Here is an 18,844-nt window from a genome sequence, read left to right as displayed (position 1 = left end):
CTCTTTTACCTTGTGTTTCTTTCATTCCTGTGACCTCATTTGTTTTATAATATGGGAGGAGACATTTCAGTGCCCAGTCAATAGTAATACTTCTATCACTATCTTTGAATTTTTGTCCTTCAAATGTGCAACATTCAGTCTTTGTCATTTCTTCAATGTTCTGATGATTCAGACTTTCTCCTCAGAGTGTTGATTGTGAGCAAAGACATCATGCTAGTAGAGAACTAGAGCAGCGTTTTCCAACCTTAGGAACTTGAAGATGCGTGGACTTCAACTCCCAGAATTCCCCAGCCAGCATAGCTGGCTGGGGAATTCTGGGAGTTGAAGTCCACGCATCTTCAAGTTCCTAAGGTTGGGAAACGCTGAACTAGAGGTTTACGCATCTTTAGCTAAAAGCATCAATAGGTTTCCTGTAATAGCTAAGGACATGCCGTCATGCTGTTGCACATTTTCTCAACCTTCCCTGTTCAGTTTTATTGGCTGACCCCAACTCAGAGAAATGTGTAATAAAATGAAGGCACAACGTGGATTGAATAAAGCTGATGTTAGCAAGCCTTATGTTATGAGATGGTGGGACATAAGATAAGGGGCTGCTGCCTAAAATAGCAATTGCCATGGTCTTCTTGAAGATCCAAGCTCACTGTTTATGCATTTTGTTCTCCGGGACCAGTCTGGCTACTAGAAATGTTGATTGAATAAGACTGTTCTGAAATGAAGGGTGTACATTATGCATGTGGAGTGTGATGCTCAGAAATAAGAAAGATCTTAAACAGTGGGACGGCTTGCCTCCCGAAATTGTGGGTGTTCCACCACTGGAGGTTTTTAAAAAGAGATTGGATAGCCATTTGCCTCAGATATAGGGTTTCCTGCCTGAGCAGGAAGGTCCCCAACCTTTTGGACACCAGGGATCGTTTATGTGGAGAGAGTTTTTTCCACGGACTGGAGGGGGTGTGGATTTGTGTGCTGCCTGCGTCCTGCAGATAGGGCTTTGCTTGTTTGTGCGGACCAGTTGCTGGCATGCCGTGGCCCGGTACTGGTCCACGGACCAGGGGTTAGGGACCCCTGGACTAGAAGACCTCCACGGTCCCTTCCAACTCTGTTACTGTGTTCTTAGTTCTACGAGCTCTTTAAACAATAGCCTAAACGTCCTCTGGAGTTGCTGTGAGCTAAAATACGAATAATATTCTACTCCAGAGGTCCATTCCGTAGCAAAGAAGCGCACACGTCCAGATTGCAAAGTATTGTGCGGTGAGCTCCAAGTCCTTGGGTTTCAAATCAGAAGTTTGGTTTGCAAACACACAAACACTTCAGCAAAATAAAAATAAAGTAAAGCAAACAGCAGTGGAAAAAAATGTAATTGGTAGCTTCAGGCCAGTATAACATCCGTGGCCAAGGATAATATATCTTTTAAGTACTTGTAATCTTTTGAAATTCCTCCTGGCCCTCCTGGAGAGAGGACATAAAGATTACCAAATGGGAGGTGGGAGGGAAGTGACTTGGGGGGGGAGAATTTTGCCAGACACACTTTAAGAGACTAATGGATTTCTAATGTTTACATTCTTTATATACAAACCTGCTTTATAAATGATCCCGGCATTAAAGCTGTAAAACAAAGTCATAAAAACAGCCTGCAGCTCAAGCATGGAACATAAATGCCTTTTTTCCACAGGCAGATGAATGAGAGGCAGTGGAGAGAGCAATCAATATTTATGTGCCTTATCTATGTTTCTGCTTTCCTGTCAGGGAGATGGTAGATAGAAAGGGGTATGTATTACCAGCTTTTGGGGTTGAGTTGAGGTTTGTCTCCCTAGTGCTCAGTGCTTACCTTGAGTGTACAATATTTCAACCAACTTTCCCCCCATGCACAGTGTAATGCAGGGGTGGGAAAACTTGGCTTTTTTATGACTGGTGGACTTCAACTTCCTGCTGGCTCAGGAATTCTGGGAGTTGAAGTCCACCAATCATAAAAGAGCCAAGGATCTTCACCCCTGGTGTAATGGGTTGCATTTCACAGGGTGAACTTAGAATGCCAGATAACAGCTATTCTGTAACTATCATTGCAGCAGTGGTAATCCCTGTGAGGGAGAAAATTGTATACCTTCCCCAAATTTTTGGGCAGAATAATTGAAACACAGTTTTTTCCTGGGTTTGGTTCACATGTTATAGAAAGTTAATGGTTTCCCCTTTCCAGTGATGTCACATTTTAGGGGTTAGTGCTCATCTCTGTTTCCTAGCCAAGGGAACCAGCATTGTCTGAAAATGCTTCTGTGGTCATGTGGTCAGCATGACTATTCACCAAGGTACACAGAACATTATTGCCTTCCTGTTGAAGTGGTACCTATTTATCTACTTGCAGTTGCATACTTTCAAACTGCTAGATTGACGTGGTACTTGGGTCTCACACTGCCAACCCTCCAGTTGACAAGCCCAGCATCTTAACTGCTAAGCCACCATGTCCTTCACATGTCATTCTTTCCTGGAGGAGAACATTGCCCAGACCAGGGAGAGACAACTATTGCAACTTTATAACCTGTGGACTTCAACTCAGAGAATTCATGAGCTAGTGGTGCTGGCTCAGAAATTCTGAGTGTTGAAGTCAACAGGTCATAAAGTTATCATAGTTGCCAACCCTTGACCCAGAGGAAGGTAGTACTATATAAAGTGAAGAAAAAATTAAAAGGAAGGATTTTGCCCATGTGTGCGTGGGTGTGTGTTTATATGTGTTTGACTTCTGTATTCTTATTCTGTTTGACCAAATTAATATCACAGATGCTTACTTCATTTATTTTAGTAATTGTTTTTTTTCTCTGTACAAAGTTTTTTTAGTTTATAATATATGATACAATCGAAATACAAAGTAAGTGGAAAAGATGGGGAAGAGAAAAGTGAGTAGAGAAGTGAGGTAAGGGAGAGAAAAAAAGGTGGGGGAAGACATTGACTTCTGACTTCCTTTGACGCAGTAGAGTATCAACTTCAAACCTCAACTTTTTACTTTTACAAAATAATATAAACTAGCCATTTAATAACACCAAATCTATCTAATTGATAAAGCCCACAATCAAAATTTCTTTTTTTTTCCACCTCAAGCACATCATTTATTTTGATTCAAGCCAAAGACCTTGGATTCAAGATGGAGTTGCTATAAAATATTTGTTCCAAATAGAGTATTCTTTTCCAAGATTCATAGCATTGAGTCCGGAGAGTTCAAATGTAGAAAGAGTACAGAGAAGAGCAACAAAGAAGATTGGGGGACTGGAGGCTAAAACAGATAGGGAACGGTTGCTGGAATTGGGTATGTGTAGTTTAACGAAGAGAAGGGTGAGGGGTGACATGATAGCAGTGTTCCAATATCTCAGGGGCTGCCACAAAGAAGAGGGAGCCAAGCTATTCTCCAAAGCACCTGAAAGCAGGACAAGAAGCAACGGATGGAAACTAGTCAAGGAGAGAAGCAACCTAGAACTAAGGAGAAACTTCCTGACAGCTAGAACAATTAATCAGTGGAACAACCTGCCTCCAGAAGTGGTGAATGCTTCAACACTGGAGGTTTTTAAGAAGAGACTGGCCAGCCACTTGTCTGAAATGGTATAGGGTTTCCTGCCTGAGCAGGGGTTTGGACTAGATGACCTCCAAGGTCCCTTCCAACTACTTCTTCTTCTTCTTCTTCTTCTTATTATTATTATTATTATTATTATTATTATTATTATTATTATTATTATTATTATTATTATTATTATTATTATGTGAATCCTTTTGGCACTGCACCAAGCATTTAATAGGAAACCAAGAATGAAACTAAGGATCAATATACTGGAATTGTAATAAAGTCGCTCAAACAGTACTGAACCTATTGATAAGAGTTGAAAAAATTGTCCACTTTTAAATAGAAAAGTTGACTTTACTGCCGTATATGCAAAAGCTACCGGTATCACATGCAGAGATCAAAATTTGGTTTTGCTTGAGAATTCAAACTCATAGGCACTTAGAGCATAATATACCACCGTTACTATTATGGGTATCAAGGCAAGGGTCACTGATGTGGCAACTTCTGGAGACATCTGAATTAATGAAAACCAAGTGGAGAACATAACAAGATGCTGTAATATTACAAACTGAGATTGAAAGACAATAGAGAGGGGAAAAATACTGCCCTACTGAGATGATGATGATGATGATTTTGCTTCTATTCAAACCATAGCCCATTTTGAAGAATAAACAGCAACAACCACTTTATTTCTATTAGCTCTGGGACCTGCACTGAACGGGGCCTTTTATTCTTTCTAATGATCTTGGGCAAGCATTTTCAAATTAGCTCCAGAAAAGCCCATTCATCATAAGACTGTCTTGTCTGGATTTAAGCTTTTTGCTCTTACCATTCCATTCTTACCAACTCGGGGCTGCTGTTGTACAGCGGCTTCACAAGGGCACACTGGGAGGGCATTGTGTGCCTCAATTACCAGCTCCCCCCCATATAATTGGTAAGGTTCAGAGAAAATTATAGAGCTGAAAATGAAATTAAGGGGGAGCGGTGGGGACACCTGGCAGCAATAGAGAGCAGAGAAACTAAAGAGCACATGCGTGTGTGCACGCAAACACACTCACAGAGATTAGTTTGGAGTTTAATTTGCTGTTTCCAAAAGAGCAGTTAATGGATTATGACAAATGTCCTACTGCTTTCCCTAGTGCTATGTTAAAATGGAAATGGAAAGTCAATTTTCCTAAATGGATTTTAAATGGCTGCGTGTATACATTTCTGAGAAGAGGGTTTTGCTCAGGAGGCATCTCAGGCTGCTTTGGGTCTGCTCCATTGTGCTTCCTGAAGACTCCCAAGAAAAAGCTATCCTGAACTGTGGCCAGCAGTGACAAGCTTCTCTGGTGATTTCATATGGTTCTATCGCTGCCTTACTTAGAAGCAGGCTAAGGGTTTTTGCCAAGTCCTTGCAAGGAAAGTGCATTAAGTTTTTTCATCATGGTGGCCTCTTGAGCCCTATTATTTTTTAAAAAAAAATAAAATGTTGGCCATTACGTGTTTCAACAATCTCAACGATTTAACCTTCTTCTTTTATGGACCTCCTCAACAGTCATAATTTGAGATATGGCTAAGGAAGGTGACCTTATTCAGCTTTGAGTGGGAAGCAAAATGCATCCTGCATTCTTTTAATTTCCAGGTACCAACTCGATGCTTTCCATTCATTTGGGGGATGCAAGACCAACCTTCAAACTCAAGGTTTAACTCCAGATCTACATTTGTAATAGTATAATGTATGTCTGCCTCCCAACTCTCTAAATGTAGACCACACTTACCCTTCAATGCTTTTTTAAAAAAATCAATGTAACAAAAACATGCCCAGTAGTTCTTGTTGATTGTGAGTCTCACCCACTCCTAAAATCCGATTGTCAGGTGAAAAAAGGAGATTCTCGATGCATCCAATGTTTGAATGATGTCATGGTGAAAAAGTACCCCAAAGTATAACTATTTTACTTTCACCCATACTTCTAAAATCTGGGCCTCTAGTTTTATGGGTCTACCAACTCCCATGATCCTCGAATAGCACAGACATTGGTAACTTGCATTATCAGCCCAGATAACTGATAACCAGGGCTTTTTTTCTCATAGAACGCTCAGAACGGAGTTCCGGCACCTTTTTTGGATGGAACCTTGTAGGGTAGGCAAGGCGGGTTGTATGACATGTGTGAGTTCCGGCACCTTTTTCTTTTACAAAAAAAGCACTGCTGATAACTGATCACATCCATGCTCATTTAAGGGGGAAGGGGGAATCTCCAAATAGTCATAATTCTAGTCAAAACAATCTTGCCTAATAGACTATGGATATGAAGTACTTGTTTTTGATCTGACTTTTGTTTCATTTGAGAAGATTTTCCATGCTTTAGGGCTATTAAAGGTAAATGTTTCCCCGTCTATCGTGTCTGACTCGGGGGGGGGGGGGAGGAGGCAGTGCTGATCTCCGTTTCTTAAGCAAAGGAGCCAGCATTGTTCAAACACGCTATAGGACAGACATGTCAAACACAAGGCCCGGGGGCCAGATCCGGCCCGCGAAGTGGTTTCATGTGGCCCACAAAGCCATCCTGGAAACAGTGAGGGAACGCCCCCCTCTGCCTTGTCCCTGGCCCAGAGACCCTCAGATCTGTCCCACTCCTGCCCAGGCCCCCATAGGCACCCTTGATGCGAACGATGTAGAGCTGGCCACGCCCACCCAGTAGGCCATACGCACTCTAGCCACGCCCACCCAGTAGGCCACGCCCACCCTGGCCACGCCCACCCGGCCCCCTGAGGGCAACCGCAATGCTGACGCGGCCCTCAGTGAAATTGAGTTTGACCCCCCTGCTATAGGACAATATGGGTATACAGCGAGGTGCATGGAATACACCTTCCCATTGAAGTGGTTCCTGTTTATCTACTGGCATTTGCATGGTTTTGAACTGCTAGGTGGGGCAACTAAAGGGAGCTCACCCCATCATGTAGCACTCAGGTCTCGAACCTGGGCTGTCAGCTTTCCAGCTGACAAGCTCAGCGTCTTTAACCACTGATTCATAGGAGAAATCTCCTCTGGATTATTTGCCAGTTATGCTGCCTTTCTCTTGAGATCAGAATGTATGGAATAAGGAGATCCTGTTTTCCCTAAGAGCCTGAAGGCATTTTTCTCTTCAAAACTCAACGCTGGGAATAAAGCTTCCTTTCCTAGATAGTCTGTGACTCCAAGACCTGACAATTTGACTTCACTTTATCATGCCACTGTTATCGCCTTCTTGTAGCAGAGTAAGTCTATCCACACTTGGGAGTCAGAATGATATTTAACATCTGCAGAGTGCTTTAGCATATTCAGAGCACTTTAGAGTGATTTACCCTTGCTGTTGATAAGAGGAGAGAGAGAGGGGAAAAAAACAGAGCAATGTCTGAAGCCATATGCAAATCTTTTGATGTTATCAAGTTCTGTCTTTGAGGTAACTATGATTTACTAAGATCCATTGAATTTATTTTTGAGCAAGAATTTTGCTCTGTAAAGCTAATATATTTATAAAGTTTGGTTATAGCACTTTTTCATTTGCAGACCTATTAGGAATATTTCTTCAGTCATAACTTACATTTTAATGTCTTAAGGCAAAACAAGTGACCAACCAGAATGATTTCAGCCTAATAAAAGTATGGTTTGTCTGCTGATAGCAAAAAATAAATAAATGTGAGAACACAGCGTTCTTCTTTCTCCTTCGCTTTTGCTTCTTCATGTAGGACTGGTTTGCCATTAGTTCTTGGTATAAATTAGGCAAAAGGCATGAACAATATTAAATTTCAAAATGGAGACAGCAAGAGACAGAAAACCTTTTTTTTTTACTGTCTGGAGTCATCTTTTAAAGCTGTGTTGTCATCTTTTAAAGCTGTGTTGCTCAACCTCTACAAATTTAAGCTGGGTGGACTCCAGAGTGGTGGAATTCTGGGAGCTGAAGTCCACTGAGTCTGAACATGCGGAGGTTGAGAAACGCTGCTTTAAAATGGTGAACCAATAGCTGAATATGAAGTTAGATTACTAATAAACGCAACTATCTTTCTTTTTTCCCCTTTTCTTACAGGGATTGAGTATGGAGATGTACTGCCTGATTCCTTCCCATCAGCACCTGCAGAGTCCCTCCCCAATTTCCTCTTGGAACCACAAGATGCCTACATAGTGAAGAACAAGCCCGTGGAACTGACCTGCAGAGCCAACCCAGCCACTCAGATCTACTTCAAGTGCAATGGAGAATGGGTGAACCAGAATGATCATCTCACAGCAGAAAGTCTGGATGAAGTCACTGGTAAAAATTAGTCCATTTCTTATATTCTTTTTGATTTTTTTTTATTTCCACCTCCCACTCTCTTTTCGAGATTTCTGGACTTGCCTTCTTTGGCAGTAGAGAATTAAAGTGGACAAAGAGTCTAAAGATGTCTGCATCTTGTCCTATAAGACTGATGGTAGTTCAGAACTTTGTGATGGAGGGGTGATGTTTCAGATTAAGCTCCTAGGAAAGTTAATGAGATGTTCTTCAAAGAAAGGAACAGCAGTGATGCTCTGAAAAATAGCTGAAGCTCTCTACACTGTTGGGAAATTGGGTATATTCTGGAGAAGGTTCTCAATTCATTCTTTAGCTTACTGTGAACATGTATCCTAAGATCCTTAACAGAATCTTCTGCATTTTGCAAATCTTCCTTGAAGGACAAAAGGATGCCTAAATTATTCCTTCAAACATAGAATGTGCACAATCTAGTACAGCAGCTATATGTTGAGATGAAACAGATCAGTCTATTCTTGATCCAGTTGTCCTTGTTCTCTTTTTAAACAATCAATCAATCAATAAGTAAATAAGTAAATATAAAATCACAAACATGGAAAAAACCCCACCCAAACCAGGTATCTGTTATAATAGACTTACATAATTGTGACAAGATGGATGGATGGATGGATGGATGGATGGATGGATGGATGGATGGATGGAAGGAAGGAAAGAGAGCGAATCTCATTTAGGAACCCCAGTCGAGACTCATTTGTTAAGTGAAGTAGTTGCTACTTTACTTTGCTTACTTTTACTTTTATGGGACTTCTATGCCGCCCTATCTCCCGCAGGACTCAGGGCGGCTAACAACAATAATATACAGAATACAAATATTTTAAAAAATTAAACTATCACAAAGCCCCACTAAAACCAATAAAAACATTAAAAACATAATTAAAAACCCTTATCATCAGTCCAGGTCGGCCTGTTGGAAAAGGTATGTCTTGAGGTCACGACGAAAGGACCAGAGATCTGGGCTGATACCACAGCTGTGTTTACAATCTTACATCAGCTTTCCTTTGCTTTACAGACCAGTGAAGGTTATTTATGCAAGGAAAGATAGCAGACTTACTTTTTCATCACTGCTGTAATTGAACTGTTGCTGTAGGAGGCAGTCACTAAATGAAGACTACCTTTATATTAAATCTATTGTTACCTGAAGGAATTAATCCCAAATGAATTGGTAACAACAATGCAAATTGGGGTTGTGGCTTTATTAATATAAGCGAGAAGTAGAAGCCATAGGACCAAATATAATTCTTGGTTTAGTATTCCTTTAATATAGCTTCCTCCATCTTGCTGGCTGAGGAATTCTGGGAGTTGAAGTCCACAAGTCATAAAAGGTCCAAGTTTGAAGACCCCTGCCGTAGTATCTAAGCAAACAAGGCTGATTCTGGAAGCTAAGTAGGGTCAACTCTAGCTAATACTTGGGTGATTACCTGGAAACTCCAGGACTGTTGCCAAGACTGAGAAGTCATAGTGGCAAATCTCTTTCTGAAAACTGCAAAGATGCAGTCACCAGGTGCAGAGCTCAACTGAAGGATGTTTTTACATTAGTCTGATGCCTCTGAAAGGCAAGAATTAGGAAGGGGGCTATTCTAATGAAGTCAGTGGCATTCGAAGGAGGGAAGCAATCTGTCCCAAGGGCAGACAATAGGGGTGCATGTGTGCTGTTAAAACAAGGAGATTAGCTGCAAATATGGAGTCAGATTTCTGGCAGTGTGCCAGTCAGCTGTTTTATGTTCAGTACCAAATATCTCTTATAGGTATTTATTGATTAGCCCTTGGGCCATATCAAAGTTGAAAGTTCCAGCAACAAATTATTACTAAAATTTGACAAAAACAATTTAAAATGGAATTTGATAAAAATACAGTTTAAAATGGAATTAGAATAAAATATGATTTAAAATGAGATGGGAATAAAATACAATCTAAAATGAAATTGTAATAGTGTACAATCATTTAAGATATAGATAAAATATGATAAAAATATATTTTGGAGTCGCCCTTGCAATCTACCCCAATCAGTCCAACATATGCAGATCTCAACCGAACCATTTTGTTTAAGTACTGTGCTGCGTTAAATGTTATTTTCAAGTTCTGGCCGGACATAAGGTAAGTTATTTTGATATGGGGATCCCAATGGGTCATTCGTTTGGTATATAGACCAAGATACCTGTCTCTTACCCTCTTATACAGGCAACAGTCAAATAGGATGTGAGCCAGGTCTTCTACTTCTGCCGCTCCGCAAATGCAGAGACGTTCATTATAGGGTATAGCATGAAATCTCCCATATCTGACCATTGTGTCAAGCTGTTCGAATCTTACTCGTGTAAATATCTCTCTGAGATGTTTTGGGAGTTGTGACTTCAAATAACTGTCTACTTGAAAAGTACGTTTGTATTTACTCAGCCATTTCAAGTTACCCACCTTACCAAGGATAGCTATATCAGTTTGGGCTTCTATATCCTTAATTCTTTGGGCAAGTCTTTTTTTGGATTGTTCTCCTGTTAAGCAAGAGACAGGAAGGCCACAGCTTCTTACAAAATTTGTTAGTTTGGTGATCCAGGAGATTTGTGATTGTAGTTTTATTTGCTCTAGTAGGCATAACTTGGGGAGTCTATCAGTCTCCATTTCATTAACTTTGCACCAGTAGTCATAAGCTCTAATTTTAGATCAACTTCCCATCGTCCTGTGCGCTCCCACAGTGAGGGCCTTCTTAGGGTACCGCCGGTTAAGGAATGCCGGCGGGTTATCCCCAGGGGAAGGGCGTTCTCTGTGGGCGCGCCGGCCCTTTGGAACCAGCTTCCCACGTAGCTTAGGACCGCCCCCGACCTTCGCTCATTTCGTAGGGACTTGAAAACTTGGTTTTTTGAGTTGTCTGGCCCAGACTGAGGGGTTTTAATTTTTAATTAATGGGGTTTTAGTTAAGTTCAGGGATTAATTTAATCTTAGTTTTAATCATTTTTAATTGTATATGATGTATTTTAACTTTTAATTTTCCCTGTAAACCGCCCTGAGTCCTACGGGAATAGGGCGGTATATAAATTTAAATATAAATAAATAAATAATATAAATAATTGATGAATTGTATGAATTCCCAATTCAGCTCTAACTGCTGCAGCAGATGTTCTTGGATCTACACCCAAGATACATCTCAAATGCTGGGACTGTGTTTGTTCTAGGACTGTGGTTGAATAAAGACCCCAAATTTCTGCTCCATACAAGAGCATTGTGGTAACCTTAGCCTTATAAACCTTAATTAATGGGGCTAGGGACCCTGGGTAGCTATGGTTCTTTAGTTTGAGCAGTAAGTTCAAACAGGCTTTTGCTCTAAATGTACTCCGTTGATGATGGCAGGCCCAAGATCCAGTCTTGGAAACAGTTACGGCCAAATATACAAAGGTGTTAACCTGTTCAATTGGTTCACCATCTAATTGCCACTTATGTCTCTGATGATGTCTTCCAAACACCATTATTTTTTTTATTTTGATTTGCTAATGATTAGGGAGTTATCATGGCAATAAGAGCTGAATCTTCTTAATAGCCTACGTAATCCTACTTGTGAATATGATAATAAAATCATATCATCAGCATAAAGCAAGCTGTTACATTAAGTATTTAGGATCATCAGCATGTGTACCATGGTATCCTTCATTAACCCTGGCAAGTCATTGATGTATAAATTAAATAATAATGGGGCCAGGATACACCCTTGCCTTATCCCTTTATTTGTGTGAATCCTGTTAGTCAGAGCCCCATTAACCCCATACCACACCCTCAAACAGGTAGTTGTGTAAAGGGCTTTAATCAAAGCCAGGAGTCTGGGTTCTATTTTAAGAGATGTCAATTTACTCCATAAAGTACTTCTTTATTTACCATATCAAATGCTGCTGTAAGGTCTATGAAAGCAGCAAACAGGGGTCTCCTCTTATAGGCATATTTGACAATTAGATGGTTCAAGACAAAGTAGTTATCAATAGTAGATCTGTTTTGTCTAAAACCTGCTTGTTCTTCTGTGAGGATGTTGTTTTCCTCTACCCAGATTTATATTCTGTTCAAAAGGTACCTAGCATATATTTTTGCTACAATGTCAATCAGGCTGATGGGCCTGTAGTTACTAGGATCCTTTTTATTCCCTTTTTTATATATGAGGACAACTATTGCCATCTTCCACCCATCTGGTATATGGCAGGTGTTATTTATGTGTGTAAAAAGGCCCGCTAATACAGGGCCACACCAATTGGGAAATTTCTTGAATAATTCTGCTGGTAAAAAATCCCCACCTGGGCTTTATTGCTCTTTAAGCTTTTAATGATGGACTGTATCTCCTTTTCTGAGACTGGTGGCCAAGGGGGGGGGAGTTCTAGGGTTTACTAAATCACTGTTTAAAGACAGTTTCTTTACCGTTTGGTGGGAGCAAACAAGCACTGATAATAATTCTGCCAATCCTCAGCAGAGTTTGGTATGTCGAACGCAAATCTCTGTTCCTTCAGGATACCTGCTACAGAGTGCCAAAATAATACTGAGTTATGACTTCTGGCAGCCAACTCGAGTTCTGACCAGATTGAAATGGCAAAACTTTTTTTCTTTAATGTTATAGGTTTTTTTATATTCCCTTCTTGTGTGCAGCATGTTACCTTGTATATGAGCAGTAGGATTCCTCTGGGCAAGCCTCATGGCTGCCTTCAATTTCTTTTTCAGTCACTGGCAATCAGGATCAAATCAGCAAGGTCTACCCACTCGGGCTCTTTTTGTAGCAGGTTTAGCTGTTAGATGTTTCTTCAGTATATTACAGAGATTGGAGAATGCATTGAAGGCTGACATCCAGTCAGTAGTAGATGACTGGATTGTTCTAGCCCACTTAGTAGCATTCTCTATTTTAAGGCATTCTAATATTGCCTTAGTATCAACTTTGGCCCAAATTAACCTTTTATTTTGGGTCACTTCTACCTTTTTGGTGAGCCATCTGTCAGCCACGTTATATGGTCTTAAATTTGAGTGGCCTCGCAATGTCACTCTTACAGGCTGATGGTCACTATTATCGCTAAGGTGTACTGTGACCTCCGAAAAGAGGTCAGCTTTATCTCTAGACACACAAAAGAGATCCAGTATGCTGCTTGAATTGGCCAAGTGGTATGTATAAGGGTATGTGCAATTCTTATCCTTACCCCCTAAAATTTGGAGAGTACCCTTAAAAATTAAGGAGATTAGGGCCATTAGGGCCAGAGATTAGCAGCATTATTTTTGCAGTCTCTCGAGAGCCACTGAGGATGGTTATCAAAGAACTCCCCTGGGATTCCCTAATTCTGGGCAAGCTCATACAGAGAGGGACCCAGCCTAGCGTTCAGATCTCCTAGTAATACCACTATGGACTGAGAGTACAGTACAGATATATCTTCTAGGATAACTTCCAAGTCCATCCAGTATTCGGAATTACAGTGCTGGGATGTGCTTGGAGGAATATACACATTTACCAATATTAACTCAAACTGGTCATATTCAAATTTGACACTCTCTGGGTTTCCAGTCTGGTGCCTTAAAGATTACACCAAACAGGGGAGAGTGTCAAAGATACTAAGTGTATCATTGAATGAAGGGCATTAACCTCCCCCTTTTGGGGCATAATTTCTCACAAAAAACATCCATTTTTGAATGTATTTTATTTCAAAGGATGCATTTCTAAATATGGTTCATCCTTAATTGTTAATACCCATGTTTTTAAATCCAGTCTTAAACCCCTGAGCTACATTGCAAAATTGGAGACGTGTATAATCCTAATAGTAGACAAGCTTTCATCAATATGTATCTTGGAGATGTTAATTTGTATCAGAATGCAAAATAAATTACACAGATTTGTGATTTCAATATTACATTGTCTGAATAACACTTCATACTAATTGCACTAACATCGTTGTACACAGCTACTTCAGTAACATTTTCCAACAAAGTCCTTAACAGGAGGCTGTTAAGAAAACATTTCTTGGAGTGAGGAAGATAAAATTCTTTCATAGATAAAACATTTGCTAAGAGCATAGGAACAAAGAAGAGGGATGCATAGTCAATTATTTCTGGGCGAAAGATAAAGAGTGCAAAGAATCTGACCTGAAAGCTAGTTTTATGTCTTTAATGCTGCTATGGATTTTAAAGCTAGACTCAAGCAACCTTCTGTTGATGGAACTAACTAGAGTTAGTGAAGTAACTAACTCTAAAAGTAAATAACTGATTAACCTAACCATGAAGTTAGACGTCCTATTTCCCTTAAACTTCAATGAATCTTGTCTTCTTGGAGACCTCTTCAAAGTTGCCTACAGTTGCTCAAGAGGTGGACCACAACTTATTGTAACAAACTAATACATAATTAACTCATACCAGTTCAAACCCTCTTTAGGTTATAGAGTCTGCAGATGGTCATTGCCTTGAGAAATCATTGCTTGATCCTCCCTAAAAATAAATTGAGGAGTGCAGTAGTTCAGTAGGTTTTCTTTGTAAAATTTAAATTTGAATCTACCACCTGGCACATCTATGTAGGACAGATTTAGTTACAAAGCTACTTTTTTGTTCTGTTTTGTTTTTATGCCTTGCTTGTATGTTTCCCAGATGCATTTGATTGTTTATTGTTAGGAACAGGATGCTGAACTAAATGGCCTTTTGATATGGTCCAGGAAAGCTTGTATATTCTTATACAGACTGAAATAGAATAATGGAGTCCGTATTGGAGTTGATTCCACATTTTTCTGGCAATTTTAGCATGCTGGAATCTGTAGTGGTCCCAATCGTTTGTTTCTTTTAAGAGAGGCAGCTCTGAAATATTCTGATAGGGATTGGTTTAAATACCTATTTGACAATCACAATAATAAAATAATGGAGTTGGAAATTCTTGAAACCAGAGTTCTCTCCAATTTCAAAGGCAGTAAAAATGCCTTTTGAAAACTGGATTATTATTCAAGACCAGTTTTAAGAAACTTCTGTCAACAAATGCCTTAAGTAAATTCTTACACCAAATCTAGTCCACAGTCTTGGGATAATTGGAGCATTTCATTACTTTTATTTTTAATTGCACTCATTCTGCTAGAGGAACTTGGCATAGCTTATTGCACCAAATTCCAAAGCAATTGCTTATTTCCATCAAAATCATTCTGCATTTTCTCATACTCTTAACAATCTTAATCGTCCCTTGCTCCTTTTCTACATTTTTGTAGCAGTAATTCTCAACATTCAATTCTACATAGCTTCCACATCTTTTCTCTTTCTTTCCTTATAGAGTAGAAATTCTATTAATTCCCCTGAAAGATTAATTTTCTCTGTTATTTCTAATGTAGGACTCATACTTCGTCTTCTTGCAATTTTTCCACGTTTTCTCTTGTTTATTTCACTTTTTCTTCCATTTTTTCCCCAAGATCCATTTTGACTCTGCAAAGAAATGATCTCTCCCACATTACCTAGTATCACATTACATAGTATCCTTCATTGATGCTTTCTTCATCGTCATCATATCAGTGATACTTTAGATTTATTCTTTTATCGTGTGTATCCGTGACTAGATTTTGGTTTAAACCATAAACCTGAAATCAGGAAACCTGGAAACTCACAAGCAGTCATTCTCTCATTCATTCTTGTTTCTCGAAATGGTATTCCAATGTTTCTCAACCTTAGCAGCTTTAAGATGTGTGGACCAACTCTCAGAATCTCCCAATTAGCCATGCTGGCTGGGGAATTCTGGGAGCTGAAGTTTACACATTCCAAAGTTGCTGAAGCAGAGAAAGACTGATCTATTCACTTTCTTTTTACTGTCCCATCTTATTCCATCCATACCTTCACGTCACTTAATAAAATGTTTTTCCATTTAGATTATTTTCCCAAAGGTCATCTTTGGTTGTTCCATTATCACTATTCACTGGTGTACAGCATGCAGCTGTCACCAACTTATGGATTCCTGTTTTCATATTCACTCAATATGATCTAAGGGACAATAATTCAGAAATTTTGCCATATATTTCAGCAGTTCATTCATAATTAAAACAGTATCTTCATTCCCTGCATGTATTCATCTGCTACACTCCAAAGTTCAGACCATTTTTATTCACATCTATTACACTGTTCTAATTCTTCTTAATTTCACAGGTATACCATATATACACACATCCATACACTTTACCGTATGTTCCTCTTCCACTCCAATTTTCATTCTTGTATCTGCTATGGTCATCACCTTTAAATATTGACCACCACCAACTATCAGGGCTTTGGTCAATCAAGGCCTTGTCATAACATGTTTTAATAAGATAGACAGACTGTACAGACTACAGTAGTATAATTACAGATAAATCTACCAACATGCACCATAGGGGCTCTCCCATAGGGGGCAGGTTGGCCCTCTTCTCACACATATGAGAGACCACCACCATGGACCTCTGGGTCCTCAACACCATCAGATTCAGCCTGTCTCTAGAATTCATATCCATCCCCTCGAGATATTTCATCCAGTGTCCATTGTCCATTGTCCAAAAGTCCAGTAAAAAGCGGTCTCATGAGGGAGGCCATCCGACATCTTCTGGACATCCAGGCCATAGAACCGGTACCAGTGGGGCAAAAGGGATGGGGGTTCTACTCCATTCTGTTCATAGTTCACAAGACTTCGGAAGGATGGAGAGCAATATTCGATTTAAAGGGGTTAAACACACACTTGATACGCAGTAGGTTCAAGATACAGATGCTACAATCCATATTGGCTGGCATCAGAAAGGGAGACCTCCTGACATCCATTGATCTCACAGAGGCATATTTACACATTCCCATCCTCCCTGCTCACCAAAAATTTCTCAGGTTCTGCTACGCAGGCTGCCATTTTCAGTACAGGGCCCTACCCTTCGGTCTATCATCAGCTCCCAGGGTGTTCACAAAGGTCCTGTCAGTGATAACCGCACAACATAAATTGGTTGGAGCTCAGGGCCATACACCTGGCTCTATGTCACTTCCACTGTGCAGTGGAGGGTCAACACATGCTAGTCCTCACGGACAATGTGGCAGCAAAAGCCCACGTAAACCACCAAAGGGGTACTCGTTCCAGGTCCCTGATGGCCAAGGCTCAGTTGTTGGGATCCTGGGCAGAGACCAACCTCTCCTCCCTCAAGGCCGAACATATCTCGGGACAGGCGAATCACCAGGCGGATTTCTTGAGCAGGGCGACAGTGGATCCCTCCGAGTGGCACTTGCATCCAGCTATCTTCAAAAAGATATCGGAAAGGTTGTGTCTTTCAGTGTTGGACCTATTCGCTACTCCAGCGAACTCCTAGCTTCTGAGGTTCTTTTCCCGGTTCCCATCTCCAGGGGCAGAAAGGGTAGATGGTCTCCACAGCCTGTGGCCCTGAGGTCTGCTATACGCCTTTCCTCCTTTTCCCCTAATCCCGGCAGTTATCCAGAAGATATTGCAGGAACGAGCGGAGGTAATACTAGTTGCTCCACACTGGCCAAGACGGCCGTGGTTTGCCGACCCCGTGGGCCTATTGGTATCACTCAGCCAAGGGATTTTACATCACCCAGAGCCCCAGTGGCTCCAGTTAACCACCTGGCATTTGAGTGGCAACTCCTTTCGCAGGCGTCCTGCTCTTCAGACGTCATTACTGTGATGCAGGCATCTTGGAGACCCTCTACTAACAGGATCTATGATTCCACATGGAAAAATTTCTGCACCTGGTGTATGCAGCAACAGCTAAGCCCAGCATTGATCACCATCCCACAGATTTTGGACTTTTTGATGGAAGGTCTTAGGAAGGGGCTGTCACCCAACACAATACGCAGGCAAGTGGCTGCTCTGTCCATGATGATTACATGTGGCAATTCAGTGCCATTGGCTCTGCATCCCATGGTGCGTTCCTTTGTTAAGGCAGCGACTAACATCAAGCCACCCGTGGTGCACAGATATCCCTCTTGGGAGCTGTCCAAGGTCCTACAGGCTCTCACTTCTTTTCCCTTTCAGCCCATCAGAACCTGTTCCCTTCCTGACACTTAAGTTGGCCTTCCTAGTGGCCGTCACATCAGCTAGGCGTATTTCTGAGCTGGCAGCCCTATCTATCAGGGATGACTTGTGCATCTTTCACGCTGACAGGGTGGTCCTGCGGTTGGATCCCTCTTTCGTTCCCAAGATCAATCCTTGTTTCACAGGTCGCAAGAGGTTGTGCTGCCAGATTTTTGTCCCCAGCCATCTCATGACTTGGAACGTAAATGGCACACCCTGGACGTCCGCAGAGCCTTATGTCGTTACATTAAGTGAACGGCTTCCTTCCACAAATCTGAGGCCCTCTTTGTTTCGTTCCAACCCTCTTCAATGGGCCAGAAAGTGTCTGCCTCTACCATTGGCAGATGAATTAGGGCATGTATAGTGGAGGCGTATAAGGCGCACTCCTCACCAGTTCCTAGGCGGATCACTGCGCACTCCACTCGCAGTGCGGCGACTTCAGCGGTGTGGGCGACAGAAGCATCGATTGAGGAGATTTGTAGGGCAGCGACGTGGTCGTCGCCTTCTCCTTTTGTGAGGCATTATAAGCTAGATCAATTTGCCTCAGCAGATGCCTTGTTTGGTAGGAGAGTTCTCCAGGGAGTAGTGTCAGATAGTGGAACACAGGCCCAGACTGCTTCCCACCCATAGGGACAGTGAGTCTTTGGTATGTCCCATTCTGCTGTGGATTCTCCATCGATCATGCTGGAGAAGGGGCGTTGTCTTACCTGAACACCTTTTCTCAGCATGACAATGGAGAATCCACTCCCACCCGTTAGGTCCGTCGGGTCCTGTGTTCAGGGACTTGTTTTTCTTTTTGAGCCACCATATTGTGAGGTCATCAACGACACCACCTTCGTCAAGACTGGGGTCCTAGCCAGAGGAAGAGGTGGGGCAAAAGTTTAATTGACTTGGTCTCAGGGCAGGAAGACAAGGATAAACCCATTCTGTTGTGGATTCTCCATCGTCATGCTGAGAAAAGGCATTCAGGTAAGACAATGCCCCTTTTTTAAACTTGCACTGCCA

General features: G+C 41.3%; 1 protein-coding gene across 1 annotated transcript in view; it reads left to right on the top strand.

The window, feature by feature from the left end:
* Positions 1–18,844, top strand: part of UNC5B (unc-5 netrin receptor B) — a gene marked incomplete at its 5' end in the record, with an annotated part of 226,147 nt that overhangs the window by 150,675 nt on the left and 56,628 nt on the right. The window contains one exon of the mRNA XM_083364776.1: positions 7,585–7,806. Within this exon, the coding sequence (XP_083220902.1) occupies positions 7,585–7,806 (222 nt within the window). The remainder of the gene's footprint in view (positions 1–7,584; positions 7,807–18,844) is intronic.

Source organism: Vipera ursinii, assembly GCF_947247035.1.
Source record: "Vipera ursinii genome assembly, chromosome: 5".
NCBI lineage: Eukaryota > Metazoa > Chordata > Lepidosauria > Squamata > Viperidae > Vipera > Vipera ursinii.
The sequence above is the reverse complement of the archived record's forward strand: the minus strand, read 5'-3'. Positions and strand labels throughout refer to the sequence as shown.